Source organism: Terrapene carolina, unplaced genomic scaffold (genome assembly GCF_002925995.2).
Source record: "Terrapene carolina triunguis isolate 2854851 unplaced genomic scaffold, T_m_triunguis-2.0 Scaffold131, whole genome shotgun sequence".
Taxonomy (NCBI): domain Eukaryota; kingdom Metazoa; phylum Chordata; order Testudines; family Emydidae; genus Terrapene; species Terrapene triunguis.
The window spans coordinates 35166330-35186914 of NW_020664482.1; the positions used below are offsets into that span (position 1 = coordinate 35166330).

Here is a 20585-nt window from a genome sequence, read left to right on the forward strand (position 1 = left end):
TTACCAGTGGTTGCCCCTGAACCGTGCTGGTAACCACTGCTGTGAGACTATGCTCAGTCTGGGAGACAACTGTTAAACTAAGGGTACGTCTACACTTACTTCCTGGTTCAGCGGCAGGCAATCGATCTTCTGGAATCGATTTATCGCGTCTTGTCTAGACGCGATAAATCGATCCCGGATCGATCCCGGAAGTGCTCGCTGTCGACGCCGGTACTCCAGCTCGGCGAGAGGAGTATGCGGCATCGACGGGGGAGCCTGCCTGCTGCGTCTGGACCCGCGGTAAGTTCGGACTAAGGTACTTCGAATTCAGCTACGTTATTAACGTATCTGAATTTGCGTACCTTAGTCCGAAGTGGGGGGTTAGTGTGGATCAGGCCTAAAATGCCCTCCCCAATCAGTTTCACAAAGACCGAAGGATGGAGGTAACCTATTCTAGCTTTTAAAATGGAATATGCATCTGGTAATACTACAAGTAGTATGTTGGGTGATCTGTCTATACAAAACCCCGTATGGACACAGGAATTTTTAAAGGGTTCGTTAGTTTTCATTCATACTTCTTTAACACATAATTGACTTACATTCATTAGGATCCCTAGTCTATTTCGTAGACTGTCTGTTGTTTAGTGTGAGGCTTCACTTTTGAATTTTTGGAACCATTATTGAAACTTTTTTAATAGAAATACAGATTTTTTGCCTTAATTATGAAGGAATTATTACTTAATTTAAAGGCTACAGTTGGGTAAAGAATGCCACAATAGTGCTAGTTTCTTATGGCACTACGTTTGTGATAACTTTTTTTGTATAATTTTTAACAAAATGTGGTTTGTGCTTAACGTTAAGCTTCAAGTATTCGATCTTCATTGCTGGATGCATTAAAAATTTGTTCAGATAACTTGGTTGTAAGAAGGTAATAGCCACATGTTTTGAACAGTGCCTTATAGCTTTTGTAAAAAATTAATTTTTCAGAAAGGTTCGGTCCATTTTATTGTGTGATGGCAAAGGGAAAAAATGAGACTTAGTCATTACTGATTTATGACACACTGAAAGGAAATAAACCAAAAATGAGTATGCCCATACCTCTAACAGATGCTCCTGCCCCATTGGTGGAGATTACACTGAAATCCAGTTTTCTGGATGCATTATGGTTTACTGAATCTTCTATCACGAGAGTTGCTTACAACAGAATATACAAAACTTCACTGATATCTTTTTCCCTTTAGTTAAATTCTTTTATTGTTTTCCCAAGTGATGACCCTAAATGTTTGGGGAATGTGGTACTGATGCAATTATTAAAACAAAGGGGGAACTGTACAGGGGGAAAACTACTAAGTGGACAGCCTCTTGAGTGACACTTGAGCTCTTTGGTGATTGTCCCAGACTTGAGAGTTTTTCATGAAAGTAAAAATGAAAACAGATGAACAAAGAAGCCAGAGATGTGGAGGTGATGAAGCATAACAAAATAGGATGCAGGGCACAAGGTTGGTGGAGGGTGACTGTCACGAGTGGGACTCACCCCTGCGGCACCTCCTGCTGGTTGTCTCTGGGAATTAGCTCGTCCAGCCTCCGAAGTGTCTTCTGCAGGCCAATATCCCGCTGCTGCTTGGCCCCTGTCTCCCTCCCAGACCCGGTGCCCCATTATCTGGGGTGCTCCCTCTTGGCAGTAACCCCTTTGTCTCAGGGTCTCCCCTCTCTGGGGAGCTCCCACCCACTATCCCTACCTCGCCTCAGTATAAGGCTACTGCCAGTCATTGTCTGGCTCCCGTGCCCTGGGGCAGTCTGCAGTATCAGCCTACTCATCACCGTCAAGGTTGGGTTTGCATTTGCCTACCCCTGAGCTGCCCTCTGCAACCCCCAGTACCCGTTGGCCTTCTGCTAGGCCACAGTTTGGGGCTTTCCAGGCTGGAGCTCCCCTGCTCCTCTGCCTTTCCCCAGCCCTTCTCTGCTCAGGTCCCTGCAGCCAAGTTGATCTCCCTCTACAGCTAGAGAGAGACTGCTGAGCTCCTGGCTCCCAGCCTCTTACATAGGGCCAGCTGAGGCCTGATGGGGGCGTGGCCCAGGTGCAGCTGCTTTCCCTGCCACAGCCCTCTCCCAGGGCTGTTTTAAGCTCTTCTGGGCAGGAATGGGGAAACCACCCCACTACAGTGAGCTTTAGCCGGAGTCAGTTGGCCTGCTCTTTGAGTGATCCGCTCTCTTGAGTGGCATGTAGACAAGCATGAAGAAAATAGAGAAGAGAAAGAATTGAGAGAAAACACTTGAATATGAGGGGAAAAAACATGCTGTCCACTTGCTTAAACATCCTGGAGATACTCCAATTGAATAAAGAAACTCCAAAGTTCTAGAAAACATTTAAAAACTCCTAGTTATATGCTGGGATTTCTGGCACCTTCAAAATATTGTTGATAATAGCCATCAAAATATCAAGGAAACTTGGTGTTGTTCTCTGTACTGGTCATTTGCCTTCTATGAAAAATGACTTTCTCAGTAAAATACGAGCTTTACAGTGAGCAGAACCAGTATTACTTGAAAACAAACAAATACCCTTCACCCCCCCAAAAAAAGTGTAGTAAAAAGTAGGATTCAATTGTGGGCTTAATAAGGCAAAACTAATGTCCTTTATAACCTATTAAATCTTAAATACGTTATTGATGTGATACAGTGCTACATTAAATTCTATTACAAAATTAATTAGACTGAAACTTGGCACAGAGTCTAAGCAGAGTAATAAGTCACTCGTACTTTTTATGAGACTGGTAAAGGGGTACTGCATAGGTCTTTTGGTCTCATTATAGTCTTTATTGATATGGAAGAGAAGAAAGTGTGTTAATCCAGATAAAAATAATTTGGAACCCAGTGAGAACTCCAGGGGACCTAGAAAAGAAGAAAAAATTGTACTGAAGAAAGTGGGAAATTATGACAAAGTAAGCTAATTCTTCAGGAGGCAAAAAATGGGAAACAGTATTATGGCATGTGATAAATGAAGGGGGGTGGGTAGCTCCCTTTTATGGACACCCATCTAGCCACTTAGCTATCAAATCCCTGTTAGTAGCTGTTCTCTATTTGCTTTACCTGTAAAGGGTTAAAAAGTCCATAGGTTAAAGGAAGGGAGTGGGCACCTGACCAAAAGAGCCAATGGGAAGGCTTTTTAAACTTTTTAAAATTGGGAAAAAAATTCCCCTTTGTCTGTATGTTCTCCCGGAGAGAAGGGACAGAGCAGCTATGCTGTAAGAGCTTGGGCCAGGTATGAAAAATCATCAAATCATACCTAGAAACTACTCATTTGAAACACCCAGATATGTAAGTAGATCAGGGAATATCTAGGAAGACGCATTTAGGTTTGTTTCTTTTTATTTCTTTATGGCTTGTGGACTCCTCTATCCCAAGGTGCTTTTTGTTTTGCTTGTAATCTTTAAGCAGGACCTCCAGAGAAAGCTATTCTTGATTGCTAAATTTTGTATTTGCTCTTTTTAAATCTAGCAATAGCCTAAATTTCCAGATGTATCTTTTCTTTTTTCTTCTTAATAAAATTTACCTTTTTTAAGAATAGGATTGAATTTTTGTGTCCTGAGAGGTTTTTGCACATGTTGTTTAATTAGGTGGTGGCAACAGCTGATCTCCTTTGTTTTCTTTCTCAGCTCTTCCCTGGGGGGTGGGGGTGAAAGGTCTTGAGAGTACCCCACAGGAAGAAATTCCCAAATGTGCCTTCCTGTGTTCTCAAATGGGTTTTTGCACTTGGGTGGTGGCAGCATCTACCCATCCAAGGTCAGAGAAAAGCTGTAACCTTGGGAGTTTAATACAAGCCTGGAGTGGCAGTATTAATTTTTAGAATCCTTGCGGGCCCCCATCTTCTGCACTCGAAGGGCCAGAGTGGGGATTCAGCCTTGAGATGGGAGGAGGATGCTTTTTATCATTATTGCTTAGAAAGATGATAAAAAAACAAGGTTAGAAAATTGTGTAAGACTTCAGGTACATAAATTGAAGTCCACAAGCTAGCTGCTATGGAGGCAAAGAAAAGCCAGTGCTGTTGAGCTTTATTCACAGACTTTAATGACTAAACAGGAGACAATAATTCAGTATTAACATTAAACAGAGTTTAAGAATTGGTGTTCAAGGAGAAGTTAATAAACAGTACGTGTTAATCTAAAAATCAGGATGGTTCAATAAAAATATATTTCAAGTTTCTGTTTAGGGTAGTGGAAGGGTTGTTCAGGGTTGATCACACAGATATTGGAATGAAAGTGGGTTACATGAAGCAATTTTGCTTAAATTTAATCTTTTTTTAAAAAGAAGTCTTTAAAAAAAGGTGGAATGTATCTGTGTGGACACACTAGTTAATGCTACATACCTAGGCAGGTTCTGTGTATCAGTCATGCACAAATTGAGTGACTTCATGACTCTTCAGATTATGTCAAGTATCAGAGGGGTAGCCATGTTAGTCTGAATCTGTAAAAAGCAACAGAGGGTCCTGTGGCACCTTTGAGACTAACAGAAGTATTGGGAGCATAAGCTTTCGTGGGTAAGAACCTCACTTCTTCAGATGCAAGTAATGGAAATTTCCAGAGGCAGGTATAAATCAGTATGGAGATAACGAGGTTAGTTCAATCAGGGAGGGTGAGGTGCTCTGCTAGCAGTTGAGGTGTGAACACCAAGGGAGGAGAAACTGCTTCTGTAGTTGGATAGCCATTCACAGTCTTTGTTTAATCCTGATCTGATGGTGTCAAATTTGCAAATGAACTGAAGCTCAGCAGTTTCTCTTTGGAGTCTGATCCTGAAGTTTTTTTGCTGTAAGATGGCTACCTTTACATCTGCTATTGTGTGACCCGGGAGGTTGAAGTGTTCTCCTACAGGTTTTTGTATATTGCCATTCCTGATATCTGACTTGAGTCCATTTATCCTCTTGCGTAGTGATTGTCCAGTTTGGCCAATGTACATAGCAGAGGGGCATTGCTGGCACATGATGGCATATATAACATTGGTGGACGTGCAGGTGAATGAGCCGGTGATGTTGTAGCCGATCTGGTTAGGTCCTGTGATGGTGTTGCTGGTGTAGATATGAGGGCAGAGTTGGCATCGAGGTTTGTTGCATGGGTTGGTTCCTGAGTTAGAGTTGTTACGGTGCGGTGTGTGGTTGCTGGTGAGAATATGCTTAAGGTTGGTGGGTTGTCTGTGGGCGAGGACTGGCCTGCCTCCCAAGGTCTGTGAAAGTGAGGGATCATTGTCCAGGATGGGTTGTAGATCACTGATGATGTGTTGGAGATGTTTAAGCTGAGGACTGTAGGTGATAGCCAGTGGAGTTCTGTTGGTTTCTTTTTTGGGCCTGTTATGTAGCAGGAGGCTTCTGGGTACACGTCTGGCTTTGTTGATTTGTTTCTCTATTTCCTTGTGTGGGTATTGTAGTTTTGAGAATTCTTGGTGAAGATCTTGTAGGTGTTGGTCTCTGTCTGAGGGGTTGGAGCAGATGCGGTTGTACCTCAGCGCTATGTGTGGTGTGTCCAGGGTGGAAGCTGGAGGCATGAAGGTAGGCGTAGCGGTCGGTGGGTTTTCGGTATAGGGTGGTGTTAACGTGACCATCGCTTATTTGTACTGTGGTGTCTAGGAAGTGGACCTCCCGTGTAGATTGGTCCAGGCTGAGGTTGATGGTGGGGTGGAAGCTGTTGAAATCATGGTGGAATTCTTCCAGGGTCTCCTTCCCATGGGTCCAGATGATGAAGATGTCATCAATGTAACGGAGTTAGGTTGTTATCTCCGTGACACCACTGATTTCCTAAGAAAACTACAATGCATTGGTGACCTCCCAGAAAACACCATCCTAGCCACCATGAATGTAGAGGCTCTCTACATAAACATCCCACACACAGATGGAATACAAGCTGTCAGGAACAGTATCCCTGATGATGACACAGCACAGCTTATTGCTGAGCTCTGTGACTTTATCCTCACGCACAATTATTTCAAATTTTGTGACGATATATACCTCCAGACCAGTGGCACCGCTATGGGCACCCGCATGGCCCCACAATATGCCAACATTTTTATGGCTGACCTGGAACAACGCTTCCTCAGCTCTCGTCCACTCACGCCCCTTCTCTACCTATGCTACATTGATGACATCTTCATCATCTGGACTACGCAAGAGGATAAATGGACACAAGTCAGATATCAGGAATGGCAATATACAAAAACCTGTAGGAGAACACTTCAACCTCCCGGGTCACACAATAGCAGATGTAAAGGTAGCCATCTTACAGCAAAAAAAACTTCAGGATCAGACTCCAAAGAGAAACTGCTGAGCTTCAGTTCATTTGCAAATTTGACACCATCAGATCAGGATTAAACAAAGACTGTGAATGGCTATCCAACTACAGAAGCAGTTTCTCCTCCCTTGGTGTTCACACCTCAACTGCTAGCAGAGCACCTCACCCTCCCTGATTGAACTAACCTCGTTATCTCCATACTGATTTATACCTGCCTCTGGAAATTTCCATTACTTGCATCTGAAGAAGTGAGGTTCTTACCCACGAAAGCTTATGCTCCCGATACTTCTGTTAGTCTCAAAGGTGCCACAGGACCCTCTGTTGCTTTCTTCAGATTATGGTTTGTCACGCATTTCAAGCCCAGTGGAAATGGAGCTAAAGGGTAAATGATTGAGCCTTTTCATATTAAAACAGATATCAAATAGTAAGAATAAATAACTGATTACTAACAGGCTTACAAACTGCCATAGACCATGATTTACACTTTGATTGGATAACTTTGGTTTAACTGTACACGTATTCTGGACTACTAACATGCATGGAAGCAGATCGATCAATATATTATGACTTCAGCTACTGAGGACAAAACCATTACTGTCACATAGGGAGTGATATTTAACCTTTCTAAGGCCAAAGTTGACAAATCTGAATGGCTAAAATTAAGTCCATGTTTAAATACCTAAATGGAACTGGCCTCTTTCAGAAGTGCACAATAAATCATTTCTCAGTGGGTACACCCATGGAAATCAGTTAAAATGAAAACCTTTAGATTGTAGCTTTACTGTTGTGAAATAATTTCAAAAATAATAATTGCCAAGTAAAAATATCCCCTTTGAGGTATGAGTTAATGGAAATTCGGGCCTGTAATTTGAATTTTCAAAATACTGAATGTGTAGTGTGGTATTCACTGGTTTTGCTGAGGTATTATTGAAATATCCAAGTGAGAGCTATGTCAATTTAATTGCAGGGCCAAGAGGGAGAATTGAAAAGTTACTTTTAGTTGCTCCTAAACAACTAACTTTAGTGTTAAGAAACCATTATAAACTTCATGAATAAAACGAATTCCCATTTCAAACTATTTTTACTGTCATTAGTTAATAAAATTAACAGTTTTCTAAAGTCTTTGAGAAAAGCCACATAAATAAGAATTAAATTCTGTGGTTAAAAACAAGTAAATAATTCTAGGTTTTGGGAAGTTTTCTGTAGCTTTTTCAGAAGCAGTGTACAATTTAAATCTGTAGGTCATACTTGAGAACTTGCGTAATGAAAACCCTGCCCCTTAGTCACCCGTCCCAGCCTGAAGCACTGGGACTCCAGTAGGGGTTTCCCTGTTTTGTGGGGTATGGGCACCTCAGCCTGTTATGTCCTGTGTGGGCAGCAGGTCTGTGTGTGCAGGCAAGTTTGTGTTGCTCCCGCCAGGTAAGAAAGCATTGGGATGTGCTGAGCACCAGCTACAGGCATGTTTTGCAGGGCTGCAGCCAAGAAAGACCTGTCCTGGTGCTTCCTCTCCTGGCTGCAGATCTGCCTGTGGTCCCAGCTCCTTTCCTCCCCTCCCCCCCCAACCCTCCCAAATGAATAAGTGGCATGCCTGTTGCCAATATCCAGATACCATTAACGTTAATGTCAGTCGGATGGATTGGTTCCTGGCAAAATGTTGTTATTAACATGAAGTTTGTTAATATCAGGATTGCAGTTAAGCAACATCCACTCTAACTCAAGGTGAGCTGTATGAGCCAGTAACTGGGCAGTCTCCAAATACTTGAGTAAAACATTGGCTGCTACTTTGAGAGTATATGTGAAACTGGAGAGTGTAGGGGAGGTTGTCTATCAAACCAGTAAGCCCTGCTGGGAGCATGAGGCTTTAAGGAGTACAATGGCAAGTGGTCCTTGCAGGAGCATTAACTACACTTGTTGAGCTGTCACAAGTGCTGCTGTCTTTGAAGCTCCCCTTAGTTTCCAGAAGCTAATGGTTTATTTTCCACAGTATCCATTACTGATGGCACAATATTTAGTGGCTTCATAGCTCATTAATCCTTGTCAATTTGATGATTGCCATGGGTAGAGAATGTAGGGCAGTGTCAGTGGATGATCTGGCAATAAAGAAAGATGAAATATCCATGGTAAAGCAATGTCCGCAGCCTTTTGATACTGTAGACAGTGAAGGAGTAGTGACTGAGTTGCAAACCATAGCAAGTGGATGATAGGGCAGGTTTTGGGTCGCTCCCCTACTACCCTGCTGAACATTCTCAAAAAGCGTGCAATTTCTCCTCCCTGAGGAAATTCAGTTTTTCAGGGCTCCATCTTGTCAAGGCTCTCGTTTCTAATGTAGGAGAGGCTGTTAACAGTGCAACTTAATTGTGTGGGTTGCAGTGGCTATAATATGCTGATGATGCACACCTTTTTACTTAGCCATATCTGAGCTAGCTAAAGTTGTAATTCGCACTACTGAGCATCTGCAGGAGACTGGTAATGAAAGAAAGCTAGCTGGGTGAGTAAAACATAGTCCCTATAAAATTATATGGCTTTGATTGTCTGGATGGGGAAAGCAACTAAAATAAATGGGAAGGGCTCTGGTTAGATACTCCATCAGTGAGATATGGGATCTTTAATGGAGAGACTATACTATAGCTAATTTTCTGCCATGCTGGCAAATAATTATCCATTTATGGTTTTGGATAGCTCATGTAAATCACAGTGACATTTTTCTCTAGAACTCTGGAATGGTTCCTGCTCAAACTACCAAAGCCATTGCCCATTACTAACTCCTTGGTTCTTAAGAAGTATGTGGTGACAGTTGCTTGAAATATATGTTACTTTTTAATGTGAGCCAGGTAATAGGAAAAAAATAAAGCTTTTAAGGAAATGTAACATTGACACTGCTAGATGTCTCTAGATTGAGTGAGTCTTCTGGCAAAACTGAGAGAAGTGTGCTCATGCTGGCAATGACTTCCTCCACACAAATCTTGAGTCATCAAATTTTCAAGTTGTAAAACTAAGTATACTCAGACTTAGATATAACAGTTCTTGTACTGGTTACTAGTATACCAGAATGAGTTAGATGAAAAGTGTTTAAGTTTGATGCTATATGCTATTTTGAAATTAATAATTTAACATCCTACAACTCATCTTTCTGGGTGAAGGGAAAGGAATGCTCTGTAAGGGGTTATAATTGTCTGTCTTGCTAGCTCAAACCCATTCATAAATATCAATTTGTTTCTATTAAATTCGCTAAAGGAGAATTTTAGTTACTGTTTCCACATTAATGTACAAGAGCTTAATTTTTTCTTTGTTTCACACCAGTTAGGTAACTTGCTTTTTCTTTTGTCTTTGGTTTTTAATAGAACGTTCAAATAAAAACTTTGGCAGATGATGTGGTAAGGTCTTCATGGCAAGTTTTATCTACAGTGCATGCTATCTTATTCAAAAGGCTGTGGACAATGAAGCCTGTATTTAAAGGATATTAAATGTTTCACCAGTTGGGTTCTACAAATATTTTGCAGTAATTGGGGGTGGTAAAAAATTGTAAATCAATTTTTAGGTGAAAATACCAATCTGTCGCAGCTGTTCTTAAATCCACTATTTTAAATGATTGTCACTGTCCACAAATACTTGATTTAGGTAAAAAAATACATTAAGCAAAGGGGGTGCAGCTTATATACGGTTACCTGTTTCAAGTTTTGGTAAAGTAAGTCTTACAGTACAAATTTGAATCTTGAATCGGTTGTAAGTGTTAACTGTAGACAACTGAACTTTTAACCTATTGATTTGTTACTTAACAATATATAAAACAGTTGAACTTAATCACTTTTATGAAAAAATGCTACCAAAAATACACCTGTAACCTAAATAAGCTGCTTAAGCCTGTTGTTGCAAATGGACAGTTTTACTGAGTCCATCTTCTTAAGGCTGTTTGATTTCATAAAATGTACATCAATAATGTGATTTGTTAAATGGTTTGTTTGCATTGATGTTAAAGCAGACATAACAAGTATTCCATTCTTCAGGCAGTGGTATAAGATAACAGGTTTTCTAAGTGTTAACAGCTATCAGGGTAGAATTGTGTATTAAGTAATATGGTAACAAACAGCCTTAGAATGAAGGATCACAAGATCACTCTAACTGGTGGAATGATTCTTTCTCCTGTTGTAATAATAAACTAACTGATTATGCATGCGCTTCTAAACCCATTCGGTTTTAGTTAAGAACCTTCATTGCAGATCACATGGTATGCTTTTACTGATGTCTGTCAAGTGTATTGAACTATGAATGGCTGTTTCTATGCAGTAAAACGATTAACTGGTTTGTGGCACTATGTGCTAATTATAAGAGACCGTACTCAACACCTAATAGAAAAGTTGGTGACAAAATCTTAAGATATTTTGTATTCCTCTGGAAATTTTTTTTCTTATGTGGAAATGTTGTGTATACCTGATGAACCCATGATTATCCCCCAAATTTTGCCATTTCAGCTATCCTCCAAAAACCTATCACCATTCTTCAGGTAAAAGAGGATTGGGCAATTATCTTCGAATTTATCACTGTTCATCAGAAATTGGCTAAAAGGACCATTACTAATTGATGTGCAATGTGCCCTTCTCCCCATTCCAACTATCTTGCAAAATTTTTCAGACCCTAATGTACTGGTGTGTAGGTGAATCTGGGAATGGGAATTAAATATGGTGATGCAGGCTATACGTCAGAGCCACTACTGCGGATTAAACTTAATTCTGAATGGGGGAAAAAAATTCTATGAGAACAAGGAGTTTTAAGAATTTATAAATAGTACAGTCTCTGACTTTTGGCCTTGCTACTTAAAATAACCCTTGGTACGTTTATTGCATCATGAGCATGCAATTTGATCAATAAACATGTTTGCTGCTTCTTATTGTGCATATATATAGGAATTTTTAAAAGATATATTTTTTGTTTTCAGCGTGACAGATTAACAAGTTTTAGAAAATCAGCTGTAAAAAAAGAGAAACCTCTCATTCAGCACCCTGATTCTCAAACCTCTATGAGTGAATTTCCAGTTGCCCAGCCATTGTTTGATGAACGTTGTATGAATTTATCAGAAAAAGAAGTTATGGATCTCTTTGAAAAAATGATGGTAAGCAATTTGCTAAGTTTTTTACTTAAATTTTCATGTGTATCAACAGTTTTGAAATGTGAGATGTCAATAAATAGTTCTTCCACCTTACTTTGAAATTTGAAACTTTGGCTGCGGAGCTAGCTACTATTGTGAAACACCAAGACATACCCTAGCCTCTTCATATAAAAGACAGATATTTAATTTTATGAGCTACATAATCTGTCACTTGACTGAATAATCGGTAAAGCTTGCCTGAGTGCATGGCATGCTTAATTCAGGTCTTCAGAGAACTACAAAAGACTTTAAAAATTAGAACAAATTTGAGATCGCTATCCTTGACAAATAGCTGTTTTAAACAATCTTCAAATAACAGTTACAGCAATACTAGAAGTTTTACTGCTTATGTGAATATTGTGAAAGGGTTATGTGATCTCTGAAAAAGACTGAAGGCCTTATTAATACAAAGACTTTTTATATACAAATAACACTAAATTTTCTTAAGGGTCTTATGGTTTTGTGTATAAACATTAATGTGTTGGGGTCTATGATAACAGTGACATTTATAGCAAAATTACTACAATCATGCTTCTTAGTAACGTAGAAACCTGCTTTTAAAAAAATAAGTATGCATAGCTTACGTATATCAGAGGTAATTATATTCACATATAATTTGCTGCATGGTTTGCTCTGTTTCGTAGCTTTTTCTCAGTTCCAATTTAACTCACGTTTTCTTAGAGCTGCTGAACGACCGTCTATGTACAACTTCTGTATGAGTGTTAGAGATGACTGAGGATTTTTAACCCTTCTGAGCACGTATGTTGATTTAGGCAATCTAATTCCTTTCCTTAGGACTGACTATTCTTTCAAAAAGCTTGCAAGTGGCAGAGTACTATTGGAACAAATAAGTAACAAAGGGTCTTAATTGTTAATACACTGCTGCTTTGATACCTAATCGGCTCCAGGAGAATCTCTGTGGGAGGATTTCAGATTTTCCAGATCAACCCAATCAACCCCAGTGACTGTAAATCATTGATTTCAGAAAATGTGCGTGAAAGAATCAGATTTAATGCTTTAAATGACTGAGCACTTTGCTCTAAAGAGGCATTGAGAGGAATAGGTTCTTTGTGATGGCTCATTTTGGTGAGCAGATTCAGTTAACTGACTTAAACTACTTGTATTTTAAGAGCTCTCAGTTGAAGTTGAAAGCATAAAAATTTAAGTTTGCTACTCCACATGTAATGGATAATTATGACCTACTAGAGGCTCTTAATTTGTCAACTGAGCACAAATGCGATGCTAAAATGTGATAAAGTTTCACGGGAGCATAATAGAAAGTTAGCATAGTTTTTAGAATATTAAGCAACACCAGCACATAGAAGCTTGAGTCCGTGGTGTGCCAGTACAAATTGAACAGAAGCAACATGTATTCATGTTAGGAAGGTGAAAATATTTTTTTCATTCCAAAGTCTAAATATAATTTTTGATTGCATCTGAATTTTTACTCAGGTTATTCCCTTTTCAGAAAAGGTTATGCTTACCTTCATGGCACCACATCTATGTAAGGGGAGCTGCCATGACTTTGAGCGCCTTCTCCTGTGATCCAAAACACATTCATATACAGGTGTGAACATAAATTAGGCTTGCTTTATTAGAGTGATTTGTTAATGCAATCAACTATAGATTAAACTAAGATCAGTACTTTAAAGCATGAATAAGAATGTAAATCCATTTTTTCATGTCTGAGTATCACTGATAACATAGCAGAATTTTTGGAATCCGTTGCTAACTTTGAGCATTGAACAACTGACCTTCCAGTGATCTGCCATACATTATCCTTTCATCTCCTTGCTGGTCATCCGCTAGCATGATGTCCTCCACCTTTCTTTCCACAATAACTTTTCCAAGGTTTTCTCCACCTCTGAGCCTAATTGACTAAAGTACATACATTTGCGTCTGATTTCCAACATCAGTGTCTGCTTCTCTCTAATAATATAACATGAGTAACAGGTCAGTCTCTAAATACTTCAGCCATTAATGGCTATTACTCATGGTGGTCAGGGATGCAGCTCAATGGTTTTGGGGTCCCTAGACTTCTGACTTCAACAAGCTGGGACTTGGTGACAGGGGATGGATCACACAATAATTGCCCTGTTAGCTTCATTCGCTGTGAAGCATCCGCAGGTCCCATACTTTCAGGCTCCAACCCAGCCTGAAAGTCTACACAGCAGTGGAACAGCCCTGTAGCCTGAGCCCGAGTCACCTGGCCCAGGCCAGCCACAGGTTTTTCTTTGCTGTGTAGATGTACCCTGAAATACTAGGGTACAAAATATATAGGAATGACAAAATAGGTCATGCTGATGGGGGAGTGCTACTATATGGGGGGAAGAGAGGGGGAAAAGTATAGAGTCCAATATAGTAAAATTTTAAACAAATCAAACAATACCATAGGATCTCTATGGTCAGAAATTCCATGCTTGAATAAGAGTATAGCAGTAGGAGTATACTACTGATCACTTGACCAGGGTGGGGATGGTGATTGTGAAATGCTCAGGGAGATTAGAGAGGCTATAAAAATAGAAAACTCAATAATAATGAGGGATTTCAACTATTACCTTATTGACAGGGTACATGTCACCTCAGGAAGGGATGCAGAGATAAAGTTTCTAGACACCATTAATGACCGTTTCTTGGAGTAGCTAGTCCTGGAACTCAAGGGGAGAGGCAGTTCTTGATTTAGTTCCAAGAGGAGCACAAGATGTGGTCCAAGAAGTGAATGTAGCTAAATGGCTCATAATACTAACCATAATATAATTGTTACATCCTTGTTGGGATGGGAAAATACCTAAAAGAAGCCCAACACAGTAACATTAACTTGAGAAAGGGGAACTACACAAAAATAAGGAAGCTAGTTAAACAGATATTAAAAGGAACAGTCACAAGAGTGAAATGCCTGAAAACTACATGAAAACTTTTAATAAACAGCATAATAGAAGCTCAAATTAGATGTATACAACAAACTAAAAGAATAGAAGACCAGAAATGCCACCAGGACTAAACAGCAGTCTGAAAGAATCAGAGGCAAAAAGGCATCCTTGAAAAATTGGAAGTCAGATCCTACGGAGGAAAATTGAAAGGAGCATAAACTCTGGCAAGTCAAATGTAAAAGTATAATTTGGCAGGCCAAATAAGAATTTGAAGAGTAACTAGCCAAAGACTCAAAAACTAACAGCAAAAAATGTAAGTACCTCAGAAGCCGAAAGCCTGCCAAACAATCAGTGACACCACTGGATGGTCGAGGTGCTAAAGGAGTGCCAAAGGTAGAAAAGGTCACTGTGGAGAAGATAATTAATTCTTTGCGTTAGTCTTCACTGCGGAGGACTTGAGGGAGATTTCTACACGAGCCATTCTTTTTAGGTGATGCATCTGAGGAACTGTCCCATATTGAGGGGTCAATAGAGGAGGTTTTGGAACAAACAGATAAAATAAACCGTAATAAGTCACCAGGACCAGATGGTATTCACCCAAGGTTCTGAAGGAACTCAGATAAGAAATTACTGAACTAATAGTTTAATCTATGACTTAAATTAGCTTCTGTACCAGGTGACTGGAGGAAAGCTTACGTGCCATGGATTTTTTTAAAAAAATGCTCCAGAGTCAGTCTCGGCAATTAAGACTGGTAAGCCTAACATTAGTACCAGGCAAATTGTAAAGAACAAAATTTATCAGACACACAGATGAAAATGATATCTTTTGAAAGAGTCAGCGTGGCTCTTGTAAAGGGAAATCATGCCTCACCAATCTATTAGAATTCTTAAAGGAGGTCAACAAATGTGGACAAGGGTGATCCGGTGGATATAGTGTACTTGAACTTTGACAAAGCCTTTGACAAGGTCCCTCACCAAAAACTCTTAAGCAGAGTCACTAGTGATGGAATCGAAGGGAAGTCCTCTCATGGATCAGTAACTGGTTAAAAGACAGGAAACAAAGGTTAGGAATAAATGGTCAGTTTTCAGAATAGAGAGAGAGAAATAGGAATTTATACTGAGACCAATGCTGTTAAACATGTTCATAAATGATCTGGAAAAAGGGGCAAATAGTCAGGTGACACATTTACAGATGATACAAAATTACTCAAGACACTTAAGTTGAAAGCTGACTACAAGGAGTTACAAAGAAATCTCAGAAAACTCGGTGTCCGAGCAACAAAATGGTAGATGATATTCAATATTGGTAATTACAAAGTAATGCACATGGAAAACATCCCAATTATACATACTAAATGATGGGGTCTAAATTAGCTGCTACCCCTCAAAAAGAAATCATGGATAGTTCTTCTTCGAGTGCTTGCTCATATCGATTCCAATTAGGTGTGCGCACGCCGCGTGCATGGCCGTCGGAGAATTTTTACCCTAGCAACACCTGGTGGGTTGGCTTTGGTGCCCCCTGGAGTGGCGCCTTCAAGGCGCTGGATATATACCCCAGCCGACCCATCGCCCCCTCAGTTTCTTCTTACCGCCCGTGACGGTCGTTGGAACTGTGGAACTCGGCTTTGCTGCTCTCCACTCTCCCTAATGTTTTTTCCTGCAGTTTGTTAATAGTTTATAGTTATAGTGTTTAATAGTTGTAGTTGTAATATAGTTTAAATCCGTTAGCAGGGTAGGAAGGAGTTTTTCCCCTCCTCCCCACCTGTCGCTTGGGCTCATGCCCAAGGCCCTGGGCTTTAAACCCTGCGCTTCCTGCTCTAAGCCCATGCCAACAGGCGACCCCCATGACTCTTGCCTAAAGTGTCTGGGGAAATCTCATCAGACAGAGAAGTGCCAGATCTGCAAAAGTTTTCGGCCCCAGAATAAGGAGCGGGACTTTCGCTTAAGACAGCTCCTCATGGAGGTGGCTCTTAGGCTCAACCTCCAGCGGCACGCCAAGACCCGGCACCGAGCGCTTCAGTGTACAGTGCCCCAGCGGCAACGGTAGGAACTGCACCGCGGTCGTACTCTGATAGAGACCCGCGGCACCGGCGTTCCCTGGCACTGCAACCAACATCATTGGTCCGGCACCGCTCCCGCTCACCTGGCCATAAGCGGCACCGCAGACCGGAAAAGGCTGGCCCACCCCAGCAGACACCAACCTCCCTGAATCTGCCCTCAGAGCCACATCCTGTAGTGGAGCGACCAGGGGCACAAGTGGCGACTTCGGCACCGTTAACTCCGGCACCGAGAGCGGTGCCGTCGAGTCCGGTGCGTCTGGACTCCACGACTCGTAGTGTGGTTGAGATCCAGTTGCCATCAACTCCAGATACCTTTGTGGCCTCCAACTCTGGTTCCTGGTCCGGAGGCCGAGGTCGCGGGCTCGGGGCTATGAGACCCAGCTCAGCAAGAGGCCCCAGGTGATCCTCTTCCTCCCGTGGCCGCCTCCTCATCCTCACCTGATGAGGCAGTGGCGGGAACTGATATTTCGGGTCCCCCGCCAATAGACCTCCGTGCCCACCAGGACCTACTACATAGGGTGGCGACGTGGCGTGGAATGTGACCCTCCAAGCAGAGGAGGTTATGGAGGTGGAGGACCCTGTGGTTGACATTTTGTCCACAGAGGCTCAATCTAGGGTGGCCCTACCGCTCATCCAGACCATGGCCAGAACAATCTGGAAAAGCCCGCGTCCATTCCTCCGACTGCTAAAGGGGTATAGCGGAAGTACTTTGTCTCCTCCAAGGGATATGACTATTTGTACACACACCCACAGACCTGTTCACTGGTGGTGGCCTCGGTGAATGAGAAGGAGCGGCATGGTCAGCAAGCCCCAGCACCCAAATCAAAAGAGGCCAAGTGCCTTGATTTATTTGGGCGCAAAGCCTACTCCTCGGGTGGACTTCAGCTCCAGATCGCAAACCAGCAGGCGCTCCTGAGCCGATACAACTATAACTCTTGGAACTCCATGTTAAAGTTCAAAGAGCTGGTTCCTTCGGAGTCCAGAGAGGAGTTTGGAGCCCTGGTGGAAGAGGGCAAAACAGTGGTGCGGACCTCATTACAGGCCTGTTCTCAGACAAAACTGACTCAAGGCTTCAGAAGCCTCAAAGACTCGACTCGAGGGTCATAATGAGATCTTTGGGCATGCAAACACCGGCTACCCAGCGAAAGCCCTTTAAGCCTCAGCCTCAATGTTCCTACCACCCTCCTCGGCCGAGGCAGGATTTTTACAGGAGACAGGGGCGTAGTGGCAGGAGGAAACCCTCCAACCACCAGTCTGGGCAGAGCCAGGGCCCGTCCAAGCCCTCGGCAGGTCCTAAACAAAACTCTTGAAGGGTGATGTACCGGACCCCGATTAGGATCCTACCCCACCCTTCCTGAATCATTTGTCCCGTTTCCACCGTGCTTGGTCCCTCATAACCATGGACAGTTGGGTTCTTCGCACGGTGGAAAGGCGATACTCTCTCCAATTTTCTTTCTCCCCACCCTCCCACTGTCTCTCTTCAGGGACCACTCGCACGAGCAACTCCTCATTCAGGAGGTTCATATGCTCCTAACCATGGGGGTGATCAAGGAGGTTCCAAGGGAGCTAAGGGGCAGGGGTTTTTACTCCCATTACTTCCTAGTCCCCTAGGCAAAGGGCGGGCTTCAGCCTATTCCGGATCTGCACGGACTCAACAAATTCATGGTAAAGTTGAAGTTCCACATGGTCTCCTTGGGCACCATCATACCTTCCCTGGATCTTGGAGACTGGTACGCCACCCTGGACGTGAAGGACGCGTATTTCCACATATCAATCCATCCGGCTCACAGACGCTTCCTCCGCTTTGTGGTCATCCCTCCTTGTCCTTCGTGACGGACGTATCAGCCTTGGGATGGGGCGCCCATCTTGGCGACATCCAGAGGCAGGGTCTATGGGCCCCGTCCGAGCTCTCTCTCCATATCAACGTACGGGAGCTGATAGCGGTGCGTCTTGCATGTCAAGCCTTTCGGGAGAGCTTGCTTGGTCGTTGTGTGGTGGTCCTCACAGACAACGCCACGGCCATGTTCTACATCAACAAGCAAGGGGGGGCCCGTTCCTCCCCCCTCTGTCAGGAGGCCATTCGGCTGTGGGAGTTCTGCATAGCCCACTCCATTCACCTGGTAGCGTCTTTTCTCTCAGGGGTCCAGAACCTGTTGGCGGACCATCTCAGCTGGTCCTTCCAATCCCACCTCAGCTGGTCGCTCCGTCCCGATGTCATCCACTCCATCTCCCTAAAGAGGGGGTTTCCCCAGGTCGACCTGTTTGCATCACGCAGCAATCGGAAATGCCCGGCATTTTGCTCCCTCCAAGGCCACTCCCTGGGCTCTCTCACAGACGCCTTCCTACTCCTGTGGATGAGCCGATTGTTTTACGCCATTCCGCCTTGTACACCAGGTCCTGCTCAAGGTGCGCAGGTACGGAACATGGCTGATTCTGATCGCCCCGGCATAGCCCAGGCAACATTGTTACACCACACTGTTAGATCTCTGTGGATGCCTCGGTTCCGCTGCCTCTTTTTCCGGACCTGATCACTCAGGATCACGGCCACCTCTGTCACCCCGACCTGCGATCCCTCCACATGATGGCGTGGATGCTGCAGGCTGAGCCACTCGGAGCTCCTCTGTTCTCATTTGGTGCAGCAGGTTTTGTTGGGTAGCCGTAAACCTTCCACTCAGGCCACGTATATGGCCAAATTGAAGCGATTCTCATGCTGGTGCACTCATCATGGCAAGCCTGCCACCCCCCCCCCCCCCCCCAAGCATCCGTGCCTCTCATTTTGGACTATCTCCTGGGCCTGAAACAGCAGGGTCTGGCGATATCATCCATCCGGGTTCACCTGGCAGCCATTTCTGCTTTCCACCCGGGAGTGAATGGCCGATCTGTCTTCGCCAACCTCATGGTCGGTAGGTTTCTTAAGGGCCTTGACCGTCTCTACCCGCAGGTACGGCAGCCAGTCCCCACGTGGGACCTTAACCTGGTCCTCTCCAGGCTTATGGGAGCCCCATTCAAGCCGTTGGTCACCTGTTCCTTCCTATACCTCTCTTGGAAAACGGCTTTCCTCGTCACTATCACGTTGGTGAGGCGTGTATCCGAGCTCAAAGCTCTTACCTTGGAACCACCATACACGATCTTCCATAAGGACAAGGTGCAGCTACAACCTCACCTGGTCTTTCTTCCCAAGGTGGTTTCGACCTTTCATATCAACCAGGACATTTTCCTCCTGGTTTTTTATCCAAAACTGCACACTACTCGTCAGGAACAATGGCTACACTCCCTCGATGTTCCTAGGGCCCTTGCCTTCTACGTTGAGCATACGAAGCCGTTCAGGAAAACGACCCAGCTCTTCGTCGCGATGGTGGACCGGATCAAGGGCCTCCCGGTCTCCTCCCAGCAGATCTCCTCTTGGATCACTTCCTGTATCTGTACTTGCTATGATCTGGCCGGTGTTCCGACCCCGCCCCTCACCGCTCACTCTACAAGGGTCCAGGCCTTGTCGGCGGCTTTCCTGATCCAGGTTCCAATCCAGGAGATCTGCAGAGCCGCTGCCTGGTCTTCAGTACATACTTTTGCCCTCACTATGCCATCGTCCGGCAAGCCCAGAGATGGTGTGGAGTTTGGTAGAGCGGTCCTACAATCTATGGTACTTCACTCTGACCCCACGGCCTAGGTAAGGCTTGGGAGTCACCTAATTAGAATCGATATGAGCAAGCACTTGAAGAAAAAAAGACGGTTACTTACCTTTGTAACTGTTGTTCTTCGAGATGTGTTGCTCATATACATTCCAAACCCGTCCTCCTTCCCCTCTATCGGAGTAGCCGGCAAGAAGGAACTGAGGGGGCGATGCGTCGGCTGGGGTATATATCCAGTGCCGTGAAGGCGCCACTCCAAGGGGCTCCACAGCCGACCCACCGGGTGTTGCTAGGGTAAAAATTCTCCGATGGCCGTGCACGTGGCGTGCGCACACCTAATTGGAATGGATATGAGCAACACATCTCTAAGAACAACGGTTACAAAGGTGAGTAACCATCTTTTTTTTTTTTTTTTAAAACATCTGCTCAATCTGCATCACCAGTCAAAAAGCAAAGAGAATGTTAACCATTTAGAAAGGGAGAGATAAGACCGTAAATATCATAATGCCACTATATAAATCCATGGAATGCCCACACCTGGAATGCTGCATGGAGTTCTGGTCACTCTATCTCAAAAAAAGATGCATTAGAAATGAACAAGGTACAGGGAAGGGCAACAAATGATTAAGTGT

At 43.3% G+C, this 20585-nt stretch overlaps 1 protein-coding gene across 1 annotated transcript in view; it reads left to right on the top strand.

Annotated features, from left to right (window-relative positions):
* The window catches only part of DIAPH2 (diaphanous related formin 2), an 887225-nt gene that overhangs the window by 27450 nt on the left and 839190 nt on the right, over positions 1-20585 (top strand). Inside the window, exons 2-3 of the mRNA XM_024202840.2 lie at positions 9593-9625; positions 11185-11358. Of these exons, the coding sequence (XP_024058608.1) occupies positions 9593-9625; positions 11185-11358 (207 nt within the window). The remainder of the gene's footprint in view (positions 1-9592; positions 9626-11184; positions 11359-20585) is intronic.